The following is a 26,485-nucleotide window of genomic DNA, read 5'->3' on the forward strand; positions in this document are numbered from 1 at the left end:
GCACTCCCCCCGCCGCCCCTTACCAGGTGCCGCCCCAAGCATGTGCTTGGGTGCCTGCTGCCTGGAGCCGGCCCTGCACATCAGACTGTGCAACAGGATGACTGAATCCCCAAGTAGGTGCTGTGGTTCCCTATAAGGGCAGGGTGCTGAGCCTCTGTGTGTTGCATCTTCTACAATGAAATTCTGTGCGTATCTTCAGCCTGGGAGCAGCCCCAGAATGTTTTATTGGGAGGAGTTTGGTCAAATTTACAGAGTTTTAGAGTTTCTATTGTATTTCCACTGCATAGATTCCAACCCAGCATCATCTGTTTCCTGCTCCTGATGTTATTGAAGGGTCTCCTCTTCCTGTGCATAGTCTGTGCTGTGATCTGGATGAGCGTACGCGACAGGAGGAGCCACAGGGAGATGGTGCCAGACAGACAAGGTGAGAGCGTCCAACATTCCCACGCCGGTGTGACACGCTCCATGGGAATGTTCTCAGTCTTCTCTTGAACACCAAGGGCTCAATTATAGCTTTCCTGTGAGCAGAGTAAGGGGCGGGTAGTTGTTGCATTGCCCCTGGAGCACCCTGGGAGGCGGATCATTACTGCCCAAGTTACAATGTCCCTTCCGTTCTCCCCCTGCTTCAGGGATGGAGCAAACCGCCAGCTCTATAACTGATGTGGAGAACTTCCAGTGGTGAATCGGCTCAGCTACACTGCCCGGTTCATTGTGGAGGTGGAGCCAATGATCTACCCATTCCCCAACCTTTAGCTTCTACCTGTCCTGTGCTCCACTGCATCTGCTTCCTCTCCTGCATGGATACCTAAGTTGCACCCCTTTATGCCCCTCTGGTGTACTAGCAGGGCCATGATTTGACCGAAACCTTTACATAGGACTGTGATGAGTCCGTGTGTGAATAGGGAGACATCCTCACTGCTCTATAGCCCTGATCAGGAATTCATAGAACCAGACTCACCCCACGATGGCTATGAACAAAAAGCTCCCAGCATGAAGTGTGTCATGAACAGTCACTGGTGGTGTCGTTGTTTTTGTTACAGCTCAGGAACTGCCTCTTTGCTAGTTCTTAGCAATGGATCGGAACCAGCAGAAGGAGGATTCATTTTCCAGCTTTGCGCAAAGTATCCCACACCATGGGCCTGATTTTCTTCTCATGTCAAGTGAAGTTATTTCCTCAATGTTCTCAGAGGATGAAGTCTGCTGGAGGTGTCTATTTCTGTTTCCCAGGCCAGGGTATGTAGGTTCTTATCAGGGGGTTGGAGAGCCCAGGGCCAAATTCATACCTGGTGTAAGCAAGTGTAACTCCACTGAACTTACCAAGAAGTTATGCTAAGAAATAATGGCATAAGTCAATGACCGATAAATAACCCGAAAGATTCTGGGAAAAGAGGTACAAACTGGTAATATTGCAAAAGTCTAGCTGGAAAGATTCAATTTAAATTATAAAATGCTGTAACAACACATATTGTCTCCAATGTGTGCCTTAACCACAAGATAAAGGTGGTACCTACCCAGTCTGTAGAATTCAAGGTTCCTTGTGTTTCTAGGGGACACAGACGGATAAGAAAGAGAGGACTGACACTTTCATGTCCATGCACAGAATGTAGGAATAGACAGAATCATAGTATAAAAAAGGGTGCCCAGAGCAGGAAAATTGAGCTTCCTATGAGAAACTCCGGCAGAAACGACTCCCGTATGGATTATCAATCCACGAGAGGGCCAACAGGCTCTAACACCATCTAGCAGGAGGTGATTATGTCTGTGGTTATAACTAGTACATGGTACCTATCTTTATTTGGAATTGTATATGCTGCGACATTTATGATTTTGTTGGTAACTTTAATAAAACTGCTAAAAGATAGATGCTCTTGCAATTATCTGTGGTTTCATGTGTTCCTATGGGCTCTAGGTCCAGAACAAACAGAGATAACTCTATTGAACTTGAGACTATAACCGCCAGAGCTGAACCCCCTGAAGCATAATGAACATTAAATAGAATAAAAGGCTACAGGGGGTAACCTCGTCTCTGCTGACTCTGTTTCTATGATTTCAGTAGAGTTGCAGCTGTTTATGCCATCTGTGAATCTGGCTCTTTGTTCTCCTACTTCTGCAGCCCGTTTCACATGTTCATCGCAGTGGGACTCTCCTGTCTCACTGGCATGAGCTGTTCATTGGGAAATTTTGCTAGTAATGAATGATCAGGATTCAGATACCCCTGAGCGTGGGCTGCAGAGAGACAAACACCTCTAAGAGATTCCAAATCCTGGGAGAGTGGAAATACAGCTTAGTGCAGACTACCTTTTATGGGCATGTCTACACCACCGAAGGAATTGAGTGGATCACTTATTACAGATACAATCTGACATCAGCCCCTTCCCATGTTGTCCTTGGCACCCTGTTATTGAGTCATTCCAAGGAACTCAGTCCGGAAGAGAAAGAGCTTTTTATTAGCAATTGTCTAACTTTAAAGCGCGGAAATTATGGCGGACAAAGGGGGAGTGTGCCAAACCTGCAGACCCATACAAAGTCTTTCTAGAAATGCTCCCAGTCATCCAGAAGGTGAAGCCACCAGGAATACGTTCTGTTTCAAGTTGATGTGAAGAACGTGAAGCACTGAGCGGTAAGTAAATCTGTGAAAACAGTCTTGCTGGGAATGGGACACAATCAGCAGCAACACTAGCATGTCAGTACAGGGGGACCTGGCATAAGAAGAATAATGGAGGAACAGGAATCTGAAAGCTTCTATGTAACTGCAGGGAAATGAGAAGTGCTAAAAATTCCAACAGTAGGAGGGGAAACGTTCCAAGAGCATTGAGCTTCATCCAGTATTTTTTTTCCCACGCTTTCCTTGATGACGAGAGGGGGATGTCCTACTGCGTGTGTTTGGATTCATATTGGCATAGATGGTCTGCTGATGTGAGGTTGGAAATTTCACTGTGCCAGGAGCAACCTCTTCTGTCGATCTTGAAGCCTGAAACAAAAGCACCATGAATCAGAGGACGCAGATTAGTTTGGAGCGGCTCCGGGCACCAGCGAAAAATGACCTCAACTGATTCTGTTGCACTTTCCTGTAGAGTTCATTAGCTGTTGCCACTAGATGAGACTGGTGATCTTTAAGACAGAGGAAAAGGCTCTGTGCAGGAAAGGCCAGAGGGAAGAATTTGCCCACACATTCTCTTCATTACTTAATTACTCCATCAGCTAATGGGAAAATGTCTCTTTTCCATGGAAAAGTAGGACAAACCCAAATGTTTTTGGCATTTCCATGGAAAACTTGGACTTGTCCTCAAAAAATCAAATAACCAAAAACCAATTTTCTTTTGTTTTCAGCAACAAAACCCAAAACCAATTCCAGCTGAAAACTGCCCCAAACTGCAAAATGTTCCAGTTTTTGGCTATTTGGTTTTCTGATGAAAAATCAAAACTTCATAGATGCTATCTAGCTATGAATTCTTTTATTGAAAATCCAAAATGTTGATGGAAAACATCTGACCAGCCTTATCCCCTGCTCTGGTCTCATGAAGAATTCCCATGCTGGTGACTGACGCTCTCCAGCAGCACTCGGCTAACAGTGGTAACCATTGGGATTTCTTCCTACCTGGGTCTCATGAATGACATTTTCATAGGCATCCTCATCAGCTGCTGAGTCCGGTGTCTCCTCCATGGGCATGCAGATGGCTGCCTTACAAGAGGCTGCAGGTTCACTGGTAACGAAGGGCGACGGGGTGTTTCCAGGTACCTGAAACAGGCATGTGAGGTGTTCAGAACAAAGAGAAAACTCCAAGTCCCTTCTTCCCAAGGTCCACACTGGGGAGCTATAGGGCTAGAGAAACGAGGAATCAGTTTCTCCTCTGCACCTTTGCTGAATGTGTTTGAATAATGACCCCTAAACAGAGTCATCAGTGGAGTTGAATTTGACACTTTCAGCATTAAAAGACTGAAAACGACACCACTTACGCTACAGCAGTAACTCTGCTAAGTGGTAGTTGTAGTAAACTTTTTTATGTGGACCAGCCACTAGAGGGGGAGAAAGTCACACGTTGTGCTAGCGTGGGTCACATCTGCAGTTACTTCAGCACAGGGGAGACAGATGCCCCCTTTCGAGGGCTGATAATCAGCACTAGGTGACCGATCCTTGGAACATTGCCTTTTTCAGCTTTTGAGCAATGTGTGAAATATTCTAAACTCAGGCATCTGCCTCGGGTTTGCCTTACCAGCCTATAGGGATGGAAGTTCTTTTCCCTTTGTCCAGGCGCTCCCTCAAGGGCTGAAAGAACCAGAAAGAGGAAGTGCATCAAGGTGAAGTCAAGCTATTTTTAGGTGTGTCTAGGTGTTTCTAAGGCCCTCGGCACACCCATAGCTGAGCACCTCGATGCAGTGCCAGGTATATGAAGCTCTCCTCGGAAAAGGCGTAACACTTAGCAATTTTCATCATCTAAGGGCTTTTTGAGAATGAGTTTGGTAAACACTGGACTGTCTAGGTACCTATGTAACCCACTGAACTTGGGTGACCCAGTGGTGCTAACATGGACTCAGCCCAGTAGGCCTAAATCAGTGGTTCTCAACCTATTTACCATTGTGGGCCGCAGCCAATATTACCTGTATGACCCTGAGGATGTCACATGGGCCGCAGCTCTGTACTGATTGGGCTGCAAGTGGCCTGCGGGCCGCAGGTTGAGAACCACTGGCCTAAATGAACCAGGTGAACCTCCCAGTACAGAAGTGGTTCTAGGTCTCTGGATCCCCAGATCCACTCTGCTTTTCACTGCATGTGGAAAGCGGTAACATTGGCTCTACAGTGTGTTTGCCCTTCCTCCACAGCTCAGCCCCTCTTTCCTGCTAACATGAGGTTAGGAGTCTGCGGATATGTTTAGCAAGGAGAGGACAGAGCCCGGCAACACTACCCAGGGAGGACTTCCCATAGTTAAGCAGGGCAGAAACTTGCCAGAGAGTTTAACACTGGTCTGACTGGCCTCAGCTTCCCATGGTGGGATCATTATGCCTGGCTTTGGGAGCATTTCTTGGGAGCCAGCTATGTTGCCAAAGGAGAGTCTGCTGCCATCAGCAATGCAGAGAGACACTGGGACAAGGTGGCCTCAGGCTCTGTGTACTTGTAACTAGTTTGAGATGCAAATAGAAGATCTTGGGCATGTGCCAGCAGCATTTAAACCCAGCAGGCTCATGTGGTTAAGGTGGCTCCAGGATAATGGAGTACAAACAGGTAACCAGGTAAGTCACTTTGGGTGTGAATGACACACCATGGGATAGCAGTCGGAGGGCGAACGGAATGGCTGTGGGCACCATGGAATGGGGATGCCCTGATATAACCCCCACCAAAATAGTTAAGTTGCTTCCGTAGAGGTTTAATTTTTTTGAAAGAAGGTGCAAGATAAACTGATGTAAGACCGTTTGTGTGTGGACACAAGACATTTCCTGCCAGGAGAAAGCGAAGTTAAGCTGGTGCAACTTTCTCATGTAGACAAGCCCTGGCTCTTCTGCTTTGTGTGTGTGTGATACAAGCGGGGTGGGGGAAATCATTAATTTTCCTTTTGCTTTCTAAACAGCTGCAGCGTTCTTTCTTACCGTGTGCCAGAGCTAGTAAAAGAGAACTGCAGGGTTTTAGCCCCTGTATGAGGCTCATTAAAGCCCAGCTGCAGGTCATTGAAGCTAGGAGGAAAGATCAGTGTTAGCCAATAAAAGGAGGTCTTACAGAGGTTGTTCCAGGAGGGATGGAATTTGTCTCTTTGTTTCTGGCCGTTAGAACCTGCCTAGCCCAGCTGTGGCTAATAAAGTCAGGGGTTCAGCAATTCCCAGAGTGCAAAACCCAAGCCAGCCTGGGGCTTTGGAGGTACAGAAAGCCTTTATAGCAGTGGCTGTCAAAGAGCTGGTGATTCACCATCAGGTTAGTGAGAGACCCTCTACTGCTGGGTTTCTCAATTGTTTTCTTTTGATTTCTATTGGAATGTATGCACTTAAAAAATTGCAGGCTTCTTAGAAATAAACAAGCCCACCCATCCAGCTGGCCTGTGTTAGATGCCTATGCTATGACTGGGATTGGGGTTTGATCCTGTGTAGACCGGCTGCCTTCCAATTTTCACATGCCCTCTCTGTGTGAAGGGTTGCTGGGGTGGGAGTGGCTGTGACTAGATGCTTGTGATATATTTGGAGACAGTTTCTCTGCAGTTACGTTTGGTGGAAGGAGCGCTGCGGGTCAGAGAAATGAACCTGAATATGCAGGCCGCACTGAGTGAAGAGTAAAGTGACTCATTCCTTGGGAAAGGGATCATTTTTACCTTTGTTTCTCCTCTGCGTCATCCTTCTAAACAGTACAACGGTGAGCAAAATCAAAAGCAGAACCAGCAGGATGCATGGGGTCAGGATATGGAGGGCTGGGTCTGTTGTACTAAAAGCAAGAGGAAAAGAGAGTCTGTTTCTACCCTGCTTGATACTTGCACTTTGTTTAGGTAGCATTTTAATCAAAGAGCTCATTGCCTTTGGCTGAGACGTGTGAGTATTACCCCCATTTTGCAGAGAGAGAAACTGAGGCATGGACGTTTAGTGACTCACTCCAATGTGCTACAGTGAGATAGTGGAAGAGCTGGGAACAGAATTTGGATCTCCTAACTCCGCACCATACAGTCTACGTGCTAGTCCCTTGACTTCAGCAGCCAGTTAATTTTTTACATTTACATTCCTAATGCTCAGCGAGGCAGAGCAGGGTTCAGATGGGAACTGGCAGGCAGTGATGTGTGTGCTTTGTCTCGTGTCTAGAAAACCTCTGGGTGCAATTGCCTGTGGCCTCAGCCCCTGGAGTCCTGTGATGAGGGCAGAGTCTCCGCTTTCATTTTTTAAAAAGTCTCCAGCCCTCATGGTTGCCAATGTGGAAGCAGAGAAAGAAGAGGAGGGTTTAAGTGCAGCTATTTAACAGCAGAGACAGAGCAATTGTTGAGCTAAATTTTAGCCTAATATTGCGAGACCTGTAAAAGCAGGTCTTACATTAGAAGCAAGTGAGAAACAGCAAAATAGTCCGTGTGACTTAGTCTTGAGATAACAATGTTTTGGGGGGGAAAAAAAAGTTAAAAAAAAATAGCCTAAATAAAATGCCGATGTTTTTAATTAATGCACGTCACAAGAGGTATAAATGTTTGTGTGATTTTTGTTTGTACTTTGGAGACACTGAGGCAGAGATGCTCTCTGCTAGCTGTATTCTTCCCTTGCAATTGCTTGAATAAAGCTGTCTGATTTTGTTGCTTCCAACCTAAGAGTGGAGTTTGTTTCTACCACAATATTTGGTGCCGTGACTTGGATGGCTATGCCCAGCTGATGCAGTGACCACTACAGACCGTCCCCCTTCGAACCCCAGGCGCCAACTCAGAGGTAAGAGACCTCTTGAAATCTCTGTTGGGGTATCAGAGGAGGACTGACTGTGGGGCCGTCTGTCCCTTTGGGCTCACGCCATGCGAACTTTTGTTTATGCAACAAAATCAGACACAAAGTGGTGTTGGGGAACTGGTTGCCCCATGTAAGGTTAGTTGTGTGCATACGCAGGGCTGGGAAATGTGGTGTTGCCCCAGGGTAAGCCAATGTGTGGTTTAAGTCAGACCTATTAAGTTGAGGGGTTGTAATAATGCATTCAAAAAAGAACATAGGTGTGTTCAGTCCGGACAAAGGGGTTGTGATGACGCCCTCTTTTAAAAACAAGAAACAAGTGAGAAACAGCAAAATAATCTGTGTGACCTAGCCTTGAGAACGATGTTTTGAAGAAAACAAAAAAAGTAATGTTTTTAATGCACGTCACAAAAAATATAAATGTTTGTGTGATTTTGTTTGTACTTTTAAAAAAAACAAGGCAAAAATGCTCTCTGCCAGCTGTATTCTTCCCTTGCAATTGCTCAAATAAAGCTGTCTCTGATTTTTGTTGCTTCCAACCTAAAAGTAAAGTTTGTTTCTACCACGCCAAGAAAGGCTTGCTGGTGTGACCTGTGTGTGGCTGGAAAATAGATCTATCACGCATTGTGAAATCTGTCTGTAGGTATCATAATTCCTATGGCTGGACTGCAGCTGGGACTGGGACAGCCTCCTCTCCACAAATGCTGCTGAGGTCCAACAGTTTGGTATTGCTCCAAGCGGGGGATCTCCTGGTGCGTGGAGCAGCCGTGGTCACCTGGAAAGATGCACTGAGACCACTGCACGTGTCACCGAGCAAACAAGAAGGGGACTTGCAAAATTCCCAAGGAATTTAAGAGGTGGGACTCGTGGTTGGTCACCTGAAGGCAGGGCAGTAGAGTTCAAACCGATGACCAGAGAGGCGAGAACAGGCATTGTGGGACACCTCCCGGAGGCCAACTGCAGCACTGGCACTGCGGAGCTGTAGCCCCGGTGCAGAAAGCTCTACGCCTCTTGTCGGGGTGGTTTTGTTTTGTTTTTTTAACAGTGCTGCAACTGCGCAGTTTCTGTGCACTAAGTGGCTTGGCAGTGTGTACACCTCAGGAGTTACACCGCAGTAAGCTGCTTTACTGCACAGAAACTTACCAGTGTAGACAGATGCTCTTGGAGTTGAGCATGTCTCTAAACCTCCAGCACTATGGGTGTCCTCTGCAGGGAGTGCCTGCCCTCCGAGAGCAGTGTAGAAACCCCGGCCGTGCCAGAATGTTCCATGAAATGGGCTCCCCCACAGTGCCCTTTTGTCAGGGGCTGGTGGTCTCGAGCCCTGGTCCACAGGACTCTTAACAGCCGGTATGTTCCAATGTGCCACCGGAACGCAAACCTGAACTTTGACCGAGGACTCCAGTCCTGGGATCTGAGTGAGAAAACTCAGAGGGTCCTGACTGGTTCCTGCTTCTATTTAAACTGAGCAGAGGTACAGGAAATGGTCTGTGCAACTGGGTTTTTCCATGCTTAGGCCCGCATCCCCTGGGCTACCAGCTCCTGGTACCTGACATAGGCACCGACTCCGTGGGTGCTCCAGGGGGGAGCACCCATGGGGGGAAAATTAGTGAGTGCTCTGCACCCACCAGCAGCCAAGCTCCCGTCCTGTCCACCTCCTCCCCTGAATGTGCCACGTCTCTGCTCCTCCACCTACCTCCCAGTGCTTCCTGCCCAGCCACTGCCAAACAGCTGTTAGGCCGCTCCGGGAGGGGGAGGGAGGAACGGGAATGTGGCGTGCTCGGGGGAAGAGGCGGGGCCGGGGCAGAGATTTGGGGAAAAAAGTTGGAATAGGAGCAGGGAGGGGGTGGGCCCTCATGGAAGGGGTAGAGTCAGGGCAGGGCTGGGGGGAGCTATGGTACCTGATTCTGACATCCTGATCTGGCACACCCTGTGAGCCTGGGCCTCTGGTCTGTCTTGGACTCTGATCTTCTGGTAACACCTGACTCTTGGTCTGCCCTCTGGCCGATCTCAGATACAGGTCTCCTGGTATCCAGACCTGGCCTGGCTCCTGCTCTGACCACTAGGTCAGACTGCCCACATCCCGGTCATGACCCTTCTAGAATGTGCCTGGACACTCACCCTGCAGGAGGGTCGCTGCTGTGAACTGTGGAGTTGGATTCAGCCACTTCAGGGGCAGTCCATCTGAAAGGAGACTCAGTGGAGGCAGCATGCACTGTTGTCTGTCTCATTGGTGCTGGGGGTGGTGAGGCAGGAACAGCTGTGAACACGCAGACTTAGCTGTGTTAAGTCTTCTGATTTTTGCCGAATATTTTGGCTTCATATTAATTGAGTATATACCTGCCTTTGTCTTCAGGGTATTGAACACCCTGTTTATGCATTTGCTGGATGACTCTTATTAATAATACCTAGCTCTTACATAGCAGCGATGTGGGGTGCTTTGGTTTTAACCCTGTAGCTCTACTTAGATCTCCTGGTTTATTTCTTGTGGACTGAAACTGCAAATAGCTATTAAAGGTTTAGAAAGATGAAGCCTGGTTTCCTGTGCAGTGATCGCTGCCCTGTCCCATCGCCTTACAAATATAGTATTAACGGCCTGACTACGACGCACGCAAAGCTCCAATTAACTTGTAACGAGAGTTTGACTTTCAGCAAAAATATCCCAGCTCAGGGCGGACACAGCCAAGTTGCCGCTGCACATGTGTAACTTAAACATTCTGTTTTGTTACTAGGCTCTCTCTCTGCCGGCTGTTTCTGGCCTCCCTTCTTCTTCCCTAAGCCATCCTAGCCCAAGTCAGTATTCTTTCTCCTACACCCATCTCTGGCACTTATTTATACTGCAACATGGGAATTGTCGTACTCGATCAAACCAGTGGTCCATGTTGATGTACCTCTGACAGCGGCCACTACTTTAGAGGAAGGGGCAAGAGTCCCATAATTAGGGAATAATCTGCTCATAGGGGACACTTCTTCCAGCTCCCCTCATTTGGTGGTTGGTTTTTGCCCTGAAGCAGGGGGGTTTATATCCCTTGTACATTTCTCTTCAGTTTAGGCCTGGTCTAAAAACACAGTTGCACTGATTTAACTACACCTGACTTTAAACCACTTTAGTTCAACTAGTACAACCTTGTGCTTGGACACTCCTAGACCCCAGGTTTAAAATTGTTTTTATCAGTTTAGCTTACATCTTCGGACTGATCTACATACAAACGTGCACTGCAGTAATTACATCTGGTTACAATTCACACCCCTTGTTCCAGTACAAGTCTGTGTGCAGACTGAAGGCAGTAACAATCAAAGAAGACTCATGCAGGAACTTACCTGGAAGAACATTCACTTTCACAGAGAACATGAGATCCAATCCCAGTTTGTCTATCCCACACCAGTAAGTCCCGGAGTCTTTCTCTGTGAGGTTTTTCATGGTCACTATGAACATGCAGAAAGTGTGAATGTCTTTGATGGAGACTCTGTCGTGCTTCACAATTGCCTCTGACCCTGTTGTAACAGCTATGATGTCCAAGTTGTTCCTCTGCACCAGTATTTAATATAATTCTCGTAGCCTCTGCCATACCAACACTGTACAGTGAGTTCTCCGCCCAGGGGACCGCTTGCCTCCTGAGGGCCAATCAAAGCCCAACATCCTACGAAAAAAAAAAAAAAATCCAGAAAGAAATGGAGATAAGAACGGCGATACTGGGTCAGACCAAAGGTACATCTAGCTCCGTATCCTGTCTTTGGACAGTGGCCAATGCCAAATGCTTCAGAGGGAGTGAACAGAATCGATGGATATAAACTGGCCATCAACAAGTTTAGGCTTGAAATTAGATGAAGGTTTTTAACCATCAGAGGAGTGAAGTTCTGAACAGCCTTCCACGGGGAGTAGAGGGGGCAAAAAATCTTACTGGCTTCACGACTGCGCTTGATAAGTTTATGGAGGGGATGACAAGACTGCCTGTAATAGCATCTAGCCGATCTGCGACAGCTATTAGCAAATATCTCCAACGGCTGGAGATGGGACACTAGATGGGGAGGGCTCTGAGTAACTACAGCCAATTCTTTCCCAGGTGTCTGACTGATGGCTCTTGCCCACATGCTCAGGGTTTAACTGATCACCATATTTGAGGTTGAGAAGGAATTTTCCCCTGGGTCAGATTGGCAGACACCCTGGAGGTTTTTGGCCTTCCTCTGCAGCATGGGGCATGGATCACTTGCAGGTTTAAACTAGTGTGAATGGTGGATTCTGTGTAACTGGACGTCTTTAAACAATTATTTGAGAACTTAGTAACTCAGCCAGAGGTTATGGGTCTATTACAGGAGTGGGTGGCTGAGGTTCTGTGGCCTGCAATGTGCAGGTCAGACTATACAATCATTATGGTCTCTTCTGGCAGTCAGATTTAGGGACACCTAAAGCATTGGGTTGCATCTCTGACCATCCTGGTTAATAGCCATTGATGGACCTACCCTCCATGAACTTCTCTAATTCTTATTTTGATCCCAGTTATATTTTTGGCCTTCACCACATCCCCTGGCAATGAGCTCCACAGGTTGACATGTGCATTGTGTGAAGAAGAACTTCCTTATGTTTGTCTTAAAACTGCTATCTATTGATTTCATTAAGTGTCCCCAGGTTCTTGTGTTTATATAAAGGAGTAAATAAGAAAGTCCAAGTACATTATATGTGTTAGATCATCCTTATCCGCTTGTTGACTCAAGGAGGATGAGGTATGATTTTCCTCTACAAAAACTGTGGTGACTCTTCCCCAACATATTGTGTTCATATGTGTCTAATTCTGTTCTTTACTGTAGTTTCAACCAATTTGCCTGGTACTGAAGTTAGGCTTATTGGCCTGTAATTCCCAGGATTGCTCTGGAGCCTGTTTTTAAAAAATCGGTGTCATATTGGCTATCTACCAGTCATCTGTTACTGAGGCTGATTTAAGCTACAGGTTACATATCGCAGTTGGTAGCTGCAACTTCACATTTGAGTTCCTTCAGAACTCTTGGGTGAAGACCATCTGGTCCAAGGTGCATATTACTGTTTAATTTTATCAATATTTTTCAAAACCTCCTCGATGACACCTCAATCTGGGACAGTTCCTCAGATTTGTCACCTAAAAAGAGTGGCTCGGGTGTGGGAATCTCCCTCATATCCTCTGCAGTGAAGATTGATGCAAAGAATTCATTCAGCTTCTCTGCCATGGCCTGGTCTTCCCTGAGCGCTCCTTTAGCACCTCGCTCATCCAGCAGCCCAATAATTAATCATTTTTGGTTTTGTTAGCAGAGAAGATTTATAAAAAGCACCAGGATGAGGAACCAGTCTGACTGGCTGGTAGCACTGTCTGCATCTTTACAATCGGACAGTTCAGAACTAGTTACCTGTATCTTCCTATCTCGTGTAGATTCCCTTGTATCAAAAGAAAACATTGGCTTGGCTGTCCAAAAACAGACTAAATGTTTTCCTTTTTTTTTTTTTGGTGCGTTTTTTTTTTTTTTTTTTTTTCTTCTTCTTCTTCTTCTTCTTTCCTCACTTGTGTGGGGAAGATGGGATTGTCTGCAGGGCTGGCTCTAGGCACCAGCCCTCCATGCATGTGCTTGGGGCAGCACTTTCCAAGGGGCAGCACTCCAGCTCCTTGTGTGTTTGTTTTTGTTTGGTTTTGTTTTTGATGCAAAAAGCCGGGAGCCGGCCCTGAGCAGAGGTGAGCTGCAGCAGTGGGGAGCACAGGGAGGGCTGCAGGAAGTAACCCCTTGGGGGGGGCCAGAGGAACCGCTCCCCCCCCCCCCAGCTCACCTCCGCTCCACTGCTGCCTGCTCCCCCTAGCGCGCTGCTGCTTCTCTTCTCCCCCCTCCCTCCCTCCCAGGCTTGCCACAAAACAGCTGATTTGCGCGGCAAGCCTGGGAGGGAGGGGGGAGAAGCAGCGCGGTGGTGGCGCGCTCAGGGGAGCAGGCGGAGCAGAGGTGAGCTGCGGCGGTGGGGGGCGCGGAGAGGGCCGCAGGAAGTAACGGGGGGTCAGAGGAACCGCTCCCTCCCCCAGCTCACCTCCACCTTCTCCCCCGAGTGCACTGCCGCTCCGCTTCTGTCCCCTCCCTCCCAGCCTGGAGGGAGGGGTAGGAGGGGAAATGCGGTGTGCCCGGGAGAGGAGGCGGGGCTGGGGATTTGGGGAAGGGGTTGGAATGGGGCGGGGAAAGGGTGGAGTTGGGGCGGGGCTCGGGGGCATGGGAAAACTTTTTTTCTTGGGGCGGCAAAAAACTTGGAGCTGGCCCTGATCGTCTGTAATACCTTCCTCCTCCAGCCCTACCTAAATAACTTCTCTGAAATTAACTAATAACCTGCGCTTTTTAGTTCCAAAGTGCTGTTAAATCTCCCAACACACACACACACCCCTCATCTAGGATAGTGACACAAACATTCTGGCCTCTTTGGCTCCACTTTCCCCCACCTTTTATTATTTAAAAAAAAATCAATGGCCGGGAGTGGAAAAACACCAGTGCATCTTTTAACCTAATATTTGCAAGATGCTCTGACATTATCGAGCATTTTATTTATTTAGATATAGGGCTGGTCCACACTAAGCCCCCAGTTCGAACTAAGATACGCAACTTCAGCTACGTGAATAACGTAGCTGAAGTCGAAGTATCTTAGTTCGAACTTAAAGGTACTTCCACGGGTCCACACGCGGCAGGCAGCCTCCCCCGTCAACTCCGCCTACTCCTCTCACGGAGCAGGATTACCGGTGTCGACGGTGAGCACTTCCGGGATCGATTTATCACGCCTAGTCAAGACGCGATAAATCGATCCTAGAAGATCGATTGCTTGCCACCGAACCAGCGGGTAAGTATAGACGTACCCTTAAATGATATAAAGATGCCTCTTCGAGGCTATAGGCACCCTAACACATCATTATTAATAAGATTGCAACCAGCATTAAAGTAATCACCAGGAACTCGGCTAGCCACCTACCTACCAAACTCCTTTCAATTCCTTCACTGTGCGGTATTAGAAACCTAGAGAGGGGAGGGGGACACTTCTTCCCTTCAGGATCATATTGCTGTGAGTCCAAAGTGTTTCTACAGTTGTGACAGGTCTGAATGTGGAGAGGAAATTCCATTACTACACAGCCACCAGGACAGGTGATAGGAGGAGGGGAACCAGGCTGTTCAGCAGGGCTTTGTTACATCCATGTTGCACAGAAGATAAAATGAATAAGAAACAAATAGACAATTTTTAAACATCTACTTGTATACTCCTGGCGTCTGTAGGATACCCAACCGTGAGCGTCAAGAAACCTGTGTCTTCTCACTAAAGGCCAAGAGTTCACAAAAGAGTTGTGGTTTTTGAGTACCCTGTTTGCAACCTCTTTGAAGAGTTCTGAATTTTCAAAAAGTGCTGAGCACTCATGCCTCACAATTGCTGCAGGGGGGCGTGGGGGCCTTCGAGGTACTCAACATCACTAGTGACTTTAGATAACCTTGGGCTGAATTCGCAAACATCCGCACAGACCAATTTGGAAGGCGACTCGCTAACTACCCCCGAAGACTGTTACCCAAGCTAATCTCCAAATCCAATACCTAGCCAATTCTGTACCCAAAAGCAATACTCCTCAACCGAAGTACTTTCACAGAAATGAGCATGTTCATTTATAATCAAGGGAAATGCCTTTCTGTCCTCTAACAATTTTCCAGTCCTTTTTATCATTGTGCTAGACTGCAGGCATGTTGCAGCAAACATTTCTTTTGACCAAACAGATATATCAGCAGGTGAGTAGACCTAATACCCCCAAAGCAATTTTTCTAACGGTATATCCCAAGGTGCATATGCACACTGGTTGTACGCATGAGGAACAGAACTGCCATCAGTCATATTGCTAATAGATTATCAGCTCAGCAAAGTGCATGAAGCTTAGAGTAGGGGAGAGGTGTTAATGCCACAGTTCAAACCTCCTGACCTTTCAGCAGCAGGCACGCATGGAAATATTCGAAGATCGTTGGCAGGCAAGTATTAACATTCTATGGTACCTGAATGTTTCCAAACCACTTAGATCACTTTCAAAAATGCTACCCTATCTACAGCAGATCAAAGGGCAGATTTTCCAAAGGTATTTCAGCAAGTAAAGCTGTAGCACGATACCTAGTGGGGTTTACAAAAGTAACTAATGTGACTCTAGGTGCTTAGGCTGCTTATGTGTTTTTTTGTAAACCCCACTAGGTGCCTAAGTCCCGTTGACTTTCAGTGAGACTTCGGCACTTCAATTAAGTGGCTTAGCAGCCAGAGTCTCATTTGCAAAGTTACTGTAGCAGTATTGAAAACTTTCCCTTAATGCTTCAGCTCTTAGATTAAAAACCGTTTCCCAGTGGAGTTCTCCAGTTTGGGTTCCTACCTGGAGACTGCTTCTGGGAATTTATTCTTTAGCCAAAATGTTCAAACTTGTGTGTCTAAAATTAGGCATCTAAATGCAGGTTTAAATTTGGGTACGCAGGTTTGAAACCATTGCCTTTGTTCCAACAGTCCCTTCCTAGTAATATCCTCCTCCCACCGCTATTGATGACAAAAATCTCGTAGCAGGATTCTTAGGCCTCTTCCCTCATTCCACTGACCTCTAAAGAACTCCTTCTCACCTGGGAAAACAATCCAGCCCCAGCCAGGGAAAATTCTCATTGTCCTGGTTCCTTCTCGGAGCAGCAGAAGGCTAAATGGAAAGTAACGCGCTCTGCAATAAGTTGAGTTTTCTGTGTGGTACTAGGCCAGCCAGGACCACCTTTCTCCTCTAATAGGCTACAGTAAAAGCATGACCCCTTATGGACAATTATTTAATTTTAGTTTATGAGTTCCTGTTTTTGACCGCTTCGCTTCCTTCTGAGAGGAGTAGATGCTGCTCACTCTGCTCTTTGTGGTTGGGTTATTTTGGGAGGGAGTGTCACGTCACCCATTTTTAAACTTCTGTTTATATTTTCTTCATAATCAGGCCTGTTTTTTGAACTCCTGCATCCTGTTTTCTTAATGGAATGTCTAATCATGCCCCAAAAGCATGAACAGTAACTGAGTATGGTACTTACATCATGAGGCCTAAAACAAGCTCATAGTGGATCACAAGCTAAATATGAGTCAGCAGTGTAACACTGTTGCAAAAAAAAGCAAATATCCTTCTGGGATGTATCAGCAGGAGTATTGTAAGCAAGACATGAGCAGTAATTCTTCCACTCTACTCCATGCTGATTAGGTCTCAACTGGACTATTGTGTCCTGTTTTGGTTGCCACATTTCAGGAAAGATGTGGATGAATTGGATTAAGTCCAGAGAAGAGCAACACAAATGATTAAAGGTCTAGAAAACATGACCTGTGAGGGAAGAGTGAAAAAAGTGGGTTTGTTTCTTCTGGAAAACAGAAGACTGAGAGGGGACATAACAGTTTTCAAGTATGTAAAAAGTTCTTAAAAGGAGGAGGTAGGTAAATTGCTCTCCTTAACCTCTGAGGATAGGTCAAGAAGCAATGGGCTTAAATTGCAGCAAGGGCAGTTTAGGTTGGACATTAGGAAAAATTTCCTGTCAGGGTGGTTACACACTGAAAGAAATTGCCTAGGGAGGTTGTGGAATCTCTATCATTGGTGATTTTTAAGAGCAGGTCAGACAAACACCTGTCAGGGATGGTCTAGATCAGTGGTCTCCAAACTTTTTTGATCGCGCACCCCTATCAGTAAAAATTTTTTGAGCACGCACCCCCTGCTGCGCCAGCTCTACCATTTTTGTTGAAGCCAAAAAAAAAAAAGTGCTCCTCCTGCAGTGCACCCCCAAGGATCCTCTTGTGCACCCCCTCGGGTGCATGCACCCCACTTTGGAGACCACTGGTCTAGATAATACTAAGTCCTGCCATGAGTGCAGAGGACAGGACTAGATGACCTCTCAAGGTCCTTCCTAGTCCTATGATTCTAAGATAAGAAAATCCTGGAGTAAATTGGTATAACTCCATTGAATTTGATGGAGTTGATCTGATTCCCACTAGCTGAGGATCTAGCCCAATAAACATAAAACCATCCACCTGCCTCCTGGGGAAAAAAAAACCTGAGTAGATCTAGAAAGATGGAAACCTCTTGTTGTGATCCTTCAAGGTGCTGAAGTCCACCTGAGAGAGGTATGCAGCATTAAAGTCAATAGGAACAGAGGATACCTGGTGGTGGAGGAGGGGCTTGGTACTTCACAGGATCACATCACTAGGGGTGTGTGTGTGTGTATTTCAGAATATATTAAATCACTGCCACTGTGACACTCTGTACCTCTGGGGGGACACCCTGCACCCCCATGTTTTCATCCTTATAAAATGATTGTGTGGGATCCAATACAAAGTTTGTCATGTCGGGTGTCTTTGGAAGGCTCCTGATGCATTGAGCATGGTTGTTATAGTGATGTTATAGGTTGTAATTTCATGTATATAGTTATGAGGCTGAAAATGTGTCCTCAAGCCCAGGCAAAACTCTCCAGGAGCAGAGGGGCAGTTCATACCTCATCAGGGCATGTATGGGACAAACCTAGCCCAGCCTCACAGGAACAAAGGACACTGGCCTAGACAGCAACAAAGGATCTGCCCCCCTTCCCTTGGTCAGTTTGGGACTACGATGAAGTAATGTTCACCTGACTCTGAAAGGGGGGGGGTGGCGGCAAAGCCACGAAGGAAGAAAGTACATGATAAAAGGGAGAGACATTGGCCATGCACTCGCTCTTCCACCTCCATCCACAGACACCGCCACCAAGCAACTGATGCGCTGATCAAAGGGGAGAACCTGGCTGAAGGGCAACCAGCCAGACTGTGATAAGAAGCATCTAAGTTTGTAAGGGCACTGAAAGTGTTAAGATCAGCTTAGAATGCATTTTGCTTTCATTTCATTGACCAAATCTAACTTCTTGTGCTTAGATTTTAAGTGATTATAAGTCAATCTTTTGTAATTAATAAGTGTGTGTGTGTTCTACCTGAAGCAGTGTGTTTGGTTTGAAGCGTGTCAGAGGCTCCCGTTGGGATAACAATCCTGGTTCATATCAATATCTTTGTTAAACTGATGCACTCATATAAGCTTGCAGCATCCAGCGGCATAACTGGACACTGCAAGATGGAGGTTCCTAGGGTTGTGTCTGGGACTGGAGATATTGGCTAGTGTCATTCAGTTGCACAAGCCAAGCAGTTTACACACTAGAGGCTGTGCGTGAACAGCCCAGGAATGGGGGTTCTCACAGCAGAGCAGGGTAAGCCTGGCTCCAGAGTTGAGGATTGGAGTGACCTAGCAGATCACTCGTCCAGATAATACCAGGAGAATGTCACAGCCACCTCTAAAATAAACTGACCACTTCCCTCACTATAGACTTAACAGGCTGAATTTTTCTCTCAAACGCTTGCAACCCATTGACTAAGTGTATGTCTAATGGGTGGCAGGCAGGCAGATCTGCCACTGGCAGCTGGTTTTGGATCAATCTCTGTGTGTCCATCCATCTGAGTCTTGGATTGTAAGAATTTTTGCTGGCTGTAGTTAGCCGGCTCAGGTCTCCTGTTACAGTATAAGAAACAAAGCGCTGGATAAAACTGTTTTGTTTTTTAAACCCACCTCAGACAAGACACACTGAGCCAGGACTGCAGAATTGTAATCAGTGAAGCTCCGCCAGAATCAATTTAACCAGCCCAGGCCCATAATCTCTGATGGGATTATCTTCATGTGCATGTGAAATTAAATTGCTTATTACTTTGTTTACCTTCACGGGATATCTTCTAGATAAACACGATTGCAGCATAAGCCCCTTGGAACTCTAGTAGGTGGTTGGTTGGGCATCTCTTCTTCGTTCCTGTTTAAGTGTTCAGACTCATTCTAAAATGCACCATTTTAATACACAACTACTCGAGAGCTTTCTCTTCGGCTGCCCCAAAGTGGAGAACACTCATCTCCTAGGGAAGGGGTAGGCAACCTATGGCACACGTGCCGAAGGTGGCATGCAAGCTGATTTTCAGTGGCACTCACACGGCCCAGGTCCTGGCCACTGGTTGGGGGGCTCTGCATTTTAATTTAATTTTAAATGAAGTTTCTTAAACATTTTTAAAACCTTATTTACTTTACATACAACAATAGTTTAGTTCTATATTATAGACTTATAGAAAGAGATCTTCTAAAAATGTTAAAATGTATGACTGGCACGCGAAACCTTAAATCAGAGTGAATAAATGAAGACTCGGCACACCACTTCTGAAAGGTTACCAACGCCTGTCCTAGGGACTGATTCTGTTTAAACCATTGTGGAAGCTGTTGAGGCCAAGACTTTCCAAAGTGACTAGTGTGTTTGGATGCTCCCCTTGAGTCACTTTCTTCTAAAGAGCGTGAATGCTCAGCACATTCTGAAAACGGGCTCCACAGAAACCAAGGCGCACACAATCCCTACGGGTATTTTTTTTAACTTGGTCTGAAAGCCTTCCAAACCCTCATTTCTAGGTCAGTGTTCCATCATTCCTCCATGGCCCGCTGCAAGTGGTGGGGATAGAATTCTGGGCATCATTTGTCAAGATGACAATTCTTGCTGCACATTCATCCTTCCCTCCTGCCTGAGGCCTAGCCTGGTAGTGAAGTAACAACAGGAATTGAATATGAGCCCTCGTCTAGCCTGCAATAAGGGAAAGGAGGAACTCAAATACCGCAAGCCTTCTACAAATAGAGAACTACGTCTGTTATAACGGAAGTGTTATGGAACAATGAAATCAAGGTCAGGATGGGCCAAACAATATGTTTTTCTGTTTGTTTGTTTTTGAGAACGCTAAGCAAATAAACCAAAAAACCACCAAGAGCTTTTCTTTCACTTCTAACTAGTTGAAAGTGCAGTGGTGAACATATCCTTGGGGATCTATCCTGAGATTTTTATCTGGTTAAAGGTGCAATGGTCAGTTTGCATTTGTGTGTATATCATACATTTTTCTCATGGTCTGGTTTCATTGTAACTCCGTTTCACTAAACTGTCCCCAATTTATTTAATCTTCACACCAGCCTCCCATCTTAGTGCTGTATTTCTTCTCTCCATGTGCACCACTTACTGTTGAAAGCAGCAAGTGTAATCAATTAAACTTGAACTCATTGATTTCCCCTCCCCCCCCCAGCCTTACAGATTCTTCTGCATTTCAGCTGTCACTGATTGACCCCCAGATCAAATCCAGCCCACCCAGACATCCATATTCTCACTTAAAAGCTTTTATTGGTTTGGGTTTTAGCACATGACATAATGTGACTGCTCACATCCTGCAGCATCAATAGCACTCCAGTGCTTCTGCTTCTTTTCTTATCTGATGCTTTTCTGGTGCTAACCTCATGTGCCTCTTACACACTTCATAACAAGAGGGTGAAGTGAAAGGAGAGAGCGAATGGGCAGTTTGTTATAGAAGCTCTAGGAGGGATGGCAGTTTTGGTTACTGGGAGGTATTGGTGATTTGAATATTTTATCTATTTAGATGTACAGAGAATATCAAAAAATCCTCTCCAGAGTTCTAGGTGCCTTTGCCAAATATTCAGAATATACTCAACTAGTACAAACAAGAGTTAGGGCACTAGACTCCTCAAAATTAGGGCAGAAATGCCCCCCCCCCCACACCATGCAGACTCTGGTTCTCATTCTTGTCTCACTGACCCTGGATTTACACCCGTGTAGCTCGATAGACTTCACTGGAGCTGTTCCACATTCTCACTTGTGTGAGAGGAAAATCGCACTCACTAGGTGGCTGGGTAGATGCACAGGGCTGTGGTCTGCTAACCTCTGCTGGTTCTGACCCGTTCCTAACCTCAGAATGAGGCAGGTCATGAGCTGAAATGAAAACCAGAAGCCACCAGTTACTGGATATAAAGCACTCGATGTCAGTTGCTTTTTCCATACCCATCATTGTATAAGTCTACTCCTGTGTGTCTCTCTGAACTGCTGAGCAGGGCTATGCAGTAGTGTATGGTGGGGGATTTCCTCATTCATACGCTGGGGAATAAAACTAGACTAAAAGTAATCCCATGCAGTGTATAACCCCCATGGGGGAGACTCTCACCATGTCCATCTGGCACCAGCTTCCTGGAGTTTCTCTTGTTCTGTACGCTCACCCAGATTGCAGCACAGACTAGGCACAGGAAAATGGAGGTCTTCAAGAAGCCCAGGAGTAGCAAAGGGATGAAATGGTTGCTGAGTTGGTATCTAGGTAGGAGAAAGAAAATGACACCTGGTCTGCAAGGCTGTGCGTGAGAGATCAAACCTGTCTGAATAAAACAGGCCTGGCTACTCTGTCTGAACGTTTGAGTGAGATTTCCCAGTGAAGTGGAGGCCTCAGCAAACTCCATCCACTGGGGTCATCCATTTGCTCACAATATTTACCTGAAAGCAGCAATCAAAATCATCTGGAATGTTAGTGTTGGCCCAGACAAGACCTGACAGACGCTTCAACATTTCAGCTGTTCCCCATTGACCTACAAATCAATCCTACCCTCTCAGAATCCATGCTGTCCTGAGAATAGACTTTCTTGTGGCATACAATATATGTGAGAATTCTTTGCTCTTGTTAGGGAATTGGTAGAAAGCAGAGGAATAGAAGGTGATGGAGTCTCCTCTGTCTAGAAGGACCACAACAAACTTCAGCCTCATCACAAGAAATACTGATTCTGGGTTTCTATGGTGCGACGTGATGACAAACTGGTTTCATTGAGATAACTTTGGTTGGGATGGGGTGATAAATCTCAGCAAAAGATACAATTATGTGGAGTGTTGTTTCCAGCATAGGAGCACGTTGGAGAAACCTCTCATTTTCACTGAACGATATTGGCAAGGATGCCCTAGAAGCTTCCCAGAAGAAAGAGAGGCTAGAAGCTACCTGTGCCATGGATTGCACTGAGATTGACACAAACAGACCTTCTGGAGTCCAGCTCTGGTCCTGAGGAGAAGTTACTACTTGGCTGTGCGGGATGTGACATCTCTGTTTTCGGTGCACCTGGTGATGGAGGAAAGGCTAAAGATGTATAGGGAGTAGAATAGAAAAACTCTGTTTGACAAAAAACAAAATCTCATTATGTGATTTATACTATGTTAACGCTCACTCCACACTTCTACCATGGCTTCATGTGCTGAACGGGAAGCTCTTCACAAACGTCAATTAACTCACTCCCAACCCATGTGTAGTAGGTTAAAAAGGAATGAGCGAGAACATACCGAGAATCCCACCACATACTGGCAGCCACCGCTGGCGTACTAGCCCTTATCATGTAGTGGATTAAACGTGGAGCAAAGCATCCACTCTGATTAGAAAAGCATTCACTAGGAGCTACCAAACTTAACCACTCCTGTTGAGTTAACTGCTGTCCTGGGTTGAGGATGGTGCAAGATCCCAAAGCTTCCTGGTAGGTGCCCCTCCAAGCCACTGTAATGAGGACACCAGCTCCTAGCAGGCAAGTTTGGAGTAGAGTGGAGGAGCTATCTTTTCCCCCAACCTCCCTCTCACCTGTCTGTTGTGGGAGCTGATGGACTGATGTAGGGCAGCAGCTACACCTCTTATTTTGCTGGGAAAGAAGATATTGAAGCTGCTACCCCCACACCAGGGCTAGGGGTCAGGCTAGAGACAACCTTGGAGCCTCTGTCTCTGACTGGCTCCTTGCTGATCTACCACATGGTTCTGCCTCATGGCTGGCAGCAATAATGGCAGCTGAGCGAAGCAGGACTCAGCATCTCCTAGCTGCAGCCAGCCTGGGAGCTGGTGCAGGCCAGGTTTGGAGAGGAGAATGACCTCTATCTTCCTTCCAGGGTGGTTCCTATGTGATGTGATGTGATGAATCATTACATATAGATCCCAGGCCCCACTCTGCTTTTCTCAAATCCATCCTTCCCCCACCCCATTATTATCTTGTTGACCAAGAAAGAGAGGGGCCAGGCATAGCAAAGATTGGCCTCTACCCTGCCCTCCCTCACCTTGAGCTACATGTGGGCTCTGCTTTGCCACAAAGAGATCAGAGTAAGGACTCACCTGGGAAAACAGTCACGCTAACAGGGGAATTAAAATCACTTTTGCTTCTTAGATTTATCCCACACCAGTAAATCCCAGTGTCAGGTTCTCCAGGGTCACAGTGAACACGCGCAGGGTGTGATTGTCTCGGATGGAGACTCTGCCCCGTGTCACCTCGGCCTCCGACCCCGTGGTCTCAACCACTTTAGAGCAACTCTGCCAAGTTATTCCGCTGCACCAATATTTTGGAGTTTCCTGATATCCTTCATGGTACTGACATGGCACAGACACTGACCTGCCCCATAGCCCACTCACTGCCTCTGGGCCAGTCAGTTCAAGGGCAGCCAGCCCATGGAAATAACCTGAAAAACAAAATAAAGCAAAACTTGTCATCTCTGTCCTACACAGAAGGGTCGAGGATACAAGGCAGCAACTCAAGTGACTCCTCTCCCTTAGCCCGGGCTGGTCACTGTGTTCTTCATCTTACTATCCCTTGCACTGGATGGCACGATACCATGCAAAGAGCCAGGGGAAACCTTATAAGAAATATATTGGTGGGAGGGGGGAAGAGTCTCTGACACCCAGGGGAGTATAACCACAATAACCAATAGTGTTCGTGCTAAAGATGCACAGCATGAACCACCATCCAGAGATCAGAATATCCACCAGCCCTGCACGTGTGGGTGTCTCTTGTCTGAAGCAGACAGAGGGAAAAGGGAAGAGAAGGAATCCGAGCCCACTGGTTAAATTAACCTCTCGGGCATGAATAGATGAATGTGAACCTCACACCTGGAAGTAAGAGACTCGCCCCAGCAAAGGGCAGCTCAGCTGCTCCTTTCTCACTTACTTTCTTCCAAATGCCCCAAAACGTGAGTCGTGCTTCTGAGGCGGTGACATTTCCCTCTGGAGTTTGCAAAGCCTCCAGTGTTCATAACACCCAAACACTTCTGCTTCTTTTACTCTTAGCTGATAACATGTTTCCTTTTGCTTTGTTTTAATTTCACCTCCTGGTTGTACACTTTATAAATAAGAAGATAAAATAAAGAGGGAGACAAGGGGCAGTTTGGGACAGGAGATCTTGGAGGATATGAGTTTTGGGTACTAGAACAGTGGTTCTCAAACTGTGGGGCTGGACCCCAAAGTGGGTTGTGACCCTGTTTTAATGGGGTCTCCAAGGCTGGCTAACACTTGCTGGGCCCCTTGAGCTTCGGCTGTGTCCCCACCCTCCTAGGGTGGTGGGACTCAGGCTTTGGTCTCCCCACCCGGAGCAGTGGGGCTAGGGCAGGTCAGGCTTTGGTCCTCGCTCCAGGGGTCATGTAGTAATTTTTATTGTCAGAAGGAGGTTGCAGTGCAATGAAGTTTAAGAACCCCTGTACTAGAATGTATCAATGATGTAATATATCAGAACATAAAAATCCCCTATGCAGGGTTCTAGGTGCCTTTGCCATATATTAAAAATACAAACTAGTACAAACAAAAATAAATGTACTAGCCTCCTCAAAATTAGGAAGGGGATCCCCCTGCTCTTGAATTATGTGTCCTTGTAGTTATGCTATTCAGCCACCAACTGCTGTGTGCAGTATAGATCCTTAGGGTCTGATTGGTAGTAAACAAAAGAGACAAAGCTGGAACTCAAGCTGTGTGGAAATCTGTTTGTTTTCTTTAATAAACATTTTCTCTTTAAGAGAGGTGATAACACACTCCAGCCTTGATACACAAACATCAACTCTCAATGCTCCCCTTCCTCTCCAGAAACCTGTACCAGAGGTGAAAGTTGAACTGGCGAGACGGTTCCCTATTTTAGACTAAGAGTGAGAGTGAATTCCATGAAGCAGGTTCCCTCATGGGTCCCTGTCCTGGCAGCTCCCTCTATACATTGCAATCACTGTGAGTATGTGGACAGGGTGATTGTCCTCAATGCAGACTCTTTTCTGAGGCAGATCCTGTGTTTGACCCCATGATTTCAGTAGAATTGTACTTCCTTACACCATATGTTAACTTGGCTCTTTGCTCCGTCACTCCTACATCTCAAGACAAGTTTCCCCTCTCCTCCCGCCCTCCCCCATATGTTCTTCACATTCAGATTGTCCTGTCTCACTGGAACAAACTGTTCATTGGGGAATTCTGAAAAGGATTCAGACCCCTGCACAGGATGCAGAGAGAGAGAGAGACTCCTGCAGGAGACTACGAATGTGAGAAAAATCCTACAGTACAAACCACTTTTTCCCCACAACCATGAAGGCTACAAATGCACTTTTTAAAAGATGAAAACTGAGATTCTCACAAATCACATGGCTCCAGGCCCCAGGGCTTTAAGAAAACTACCAAAACATCATATTTGGGGCTTCCAAGCTCCCACAGTGAAGCCAGCAGAGCTTGTGAACTGTGTAAACCCAGTAACTTCAGTGTATTTCCAGTGATCCACAAAGAGCCTGTGAAGGGACTCACCCTCACCCTGTTATGGAGGAGGTTAACCAGCTCCTCCGGGCCTGCTCCATGCTAATGAGATGCACCTGCAAGGTTTGTTCAGCCTGGAGGAGGAGGACCCTAAAAGGCAGGAACTCCTCACAGGAAGGGGGGTGAGCAGGAGGAAAGTAGCTCTGCCCAGGGACTGCTGGAGACAGAGGGAGTCCAGCTGAGGAGGAGACAGCTGTGAGGTGCTACTCCCAAAGCTGCACTGACCGATGGTAAAGCAATATGCCTTGGGAAGAGGGTTAGGAGGCAAACCGTGCAAAGGGGCAATAGACTCTGAGAGACACAACCCTTAGAGATGACTCTCTAGGGGCTGCCTTAGAGCCTGGTCCTTGGTCCAGCCAGACCTTCCCCACTTTGCAACGGGAAGGAAAGAACAGGAGCCAACCCCGGCTTGTTGGCTGAGCCTGCAGAGAGCCTCCCCAAAGGCTGTCCACTGGGGGAGAAGAGGGGGCAAATGATGGACAATGGGACCTGTGGGGGGCCAGGGAGCCTGTCTCCCCCTCCCACACAGAGCCCATGTCATTCTCACCTTTGAGGAGAATCCAAAACAAAACAGGGAAGATCCTCATTGTCCACCTGGTTCCCTCAGCAGGTGAATCTCTTGCCACAAGAGTCTGGTTTCTCTGAGATAGCGCAGGGACCTTCTTTCTG

At 46.7% G+C, this 26,485-nt stretch overlaps 1 protein-coding gene and 1 long non-coding RNA gene across 2 annotated transcripts; both read right to left on the minus strand.

The window, feature by feature from the left end:
- Positions 1-2,114: 2,114 nt before the first annotated feature.
- LOC117887633 (CMRF35-like molecule 5) lies at positions 2,115-26,485 on the minus strand. Its single transcript, XM_034790276.1, has 8 exons — positions 26,364-26,485; positions 23,444-23,721; positions 10,708-10,915; positions 9,508-9,646; positions 6,294-6,403; positions 4,215-4,267; positions 3,599-3,739; positions 2,115-2,971 (listed from the first exon to the last, which is right to left on the minus strand). Exons 1-8 carry the CDS (start codon positions 26,401-26,403, stop codon positions 2,819-2,821), a joined length of 1,122 nt encoding a protein of 373 aa, XP_034646167.1. The 5' UTR covers positions 26,404-26,485; the 3' UTR covers positions 2,115-2,818.
- On the minus strand, positions 20,604-22,358 carry LOC117886890. Its single transcript, XR_004648084.1, has 3 exons — positions 22,276-22,358; positions 21,425-21,567; positions 20,604-21,195 (listed from the first exon to the last, which is right to left on the minus strand). It is a non-coding gene; the product is annotated as an uncharacterized LOC117886890 (long non-coding RNA).

Source organism: Trachemys scripta, chromosome 14 (genome assembly GCF_013100865.1).
Source record: "Trachemys scripta elegans isolate TJP31775 chromosome 14, CAS_Tse_1.0, whole genome shotgun sequence".
Taxonomy (NCBI): Eukaryota; Metazoa; Chordata; order Testudines; family Emydidae; genus Trachemys; species Trachemys scripta.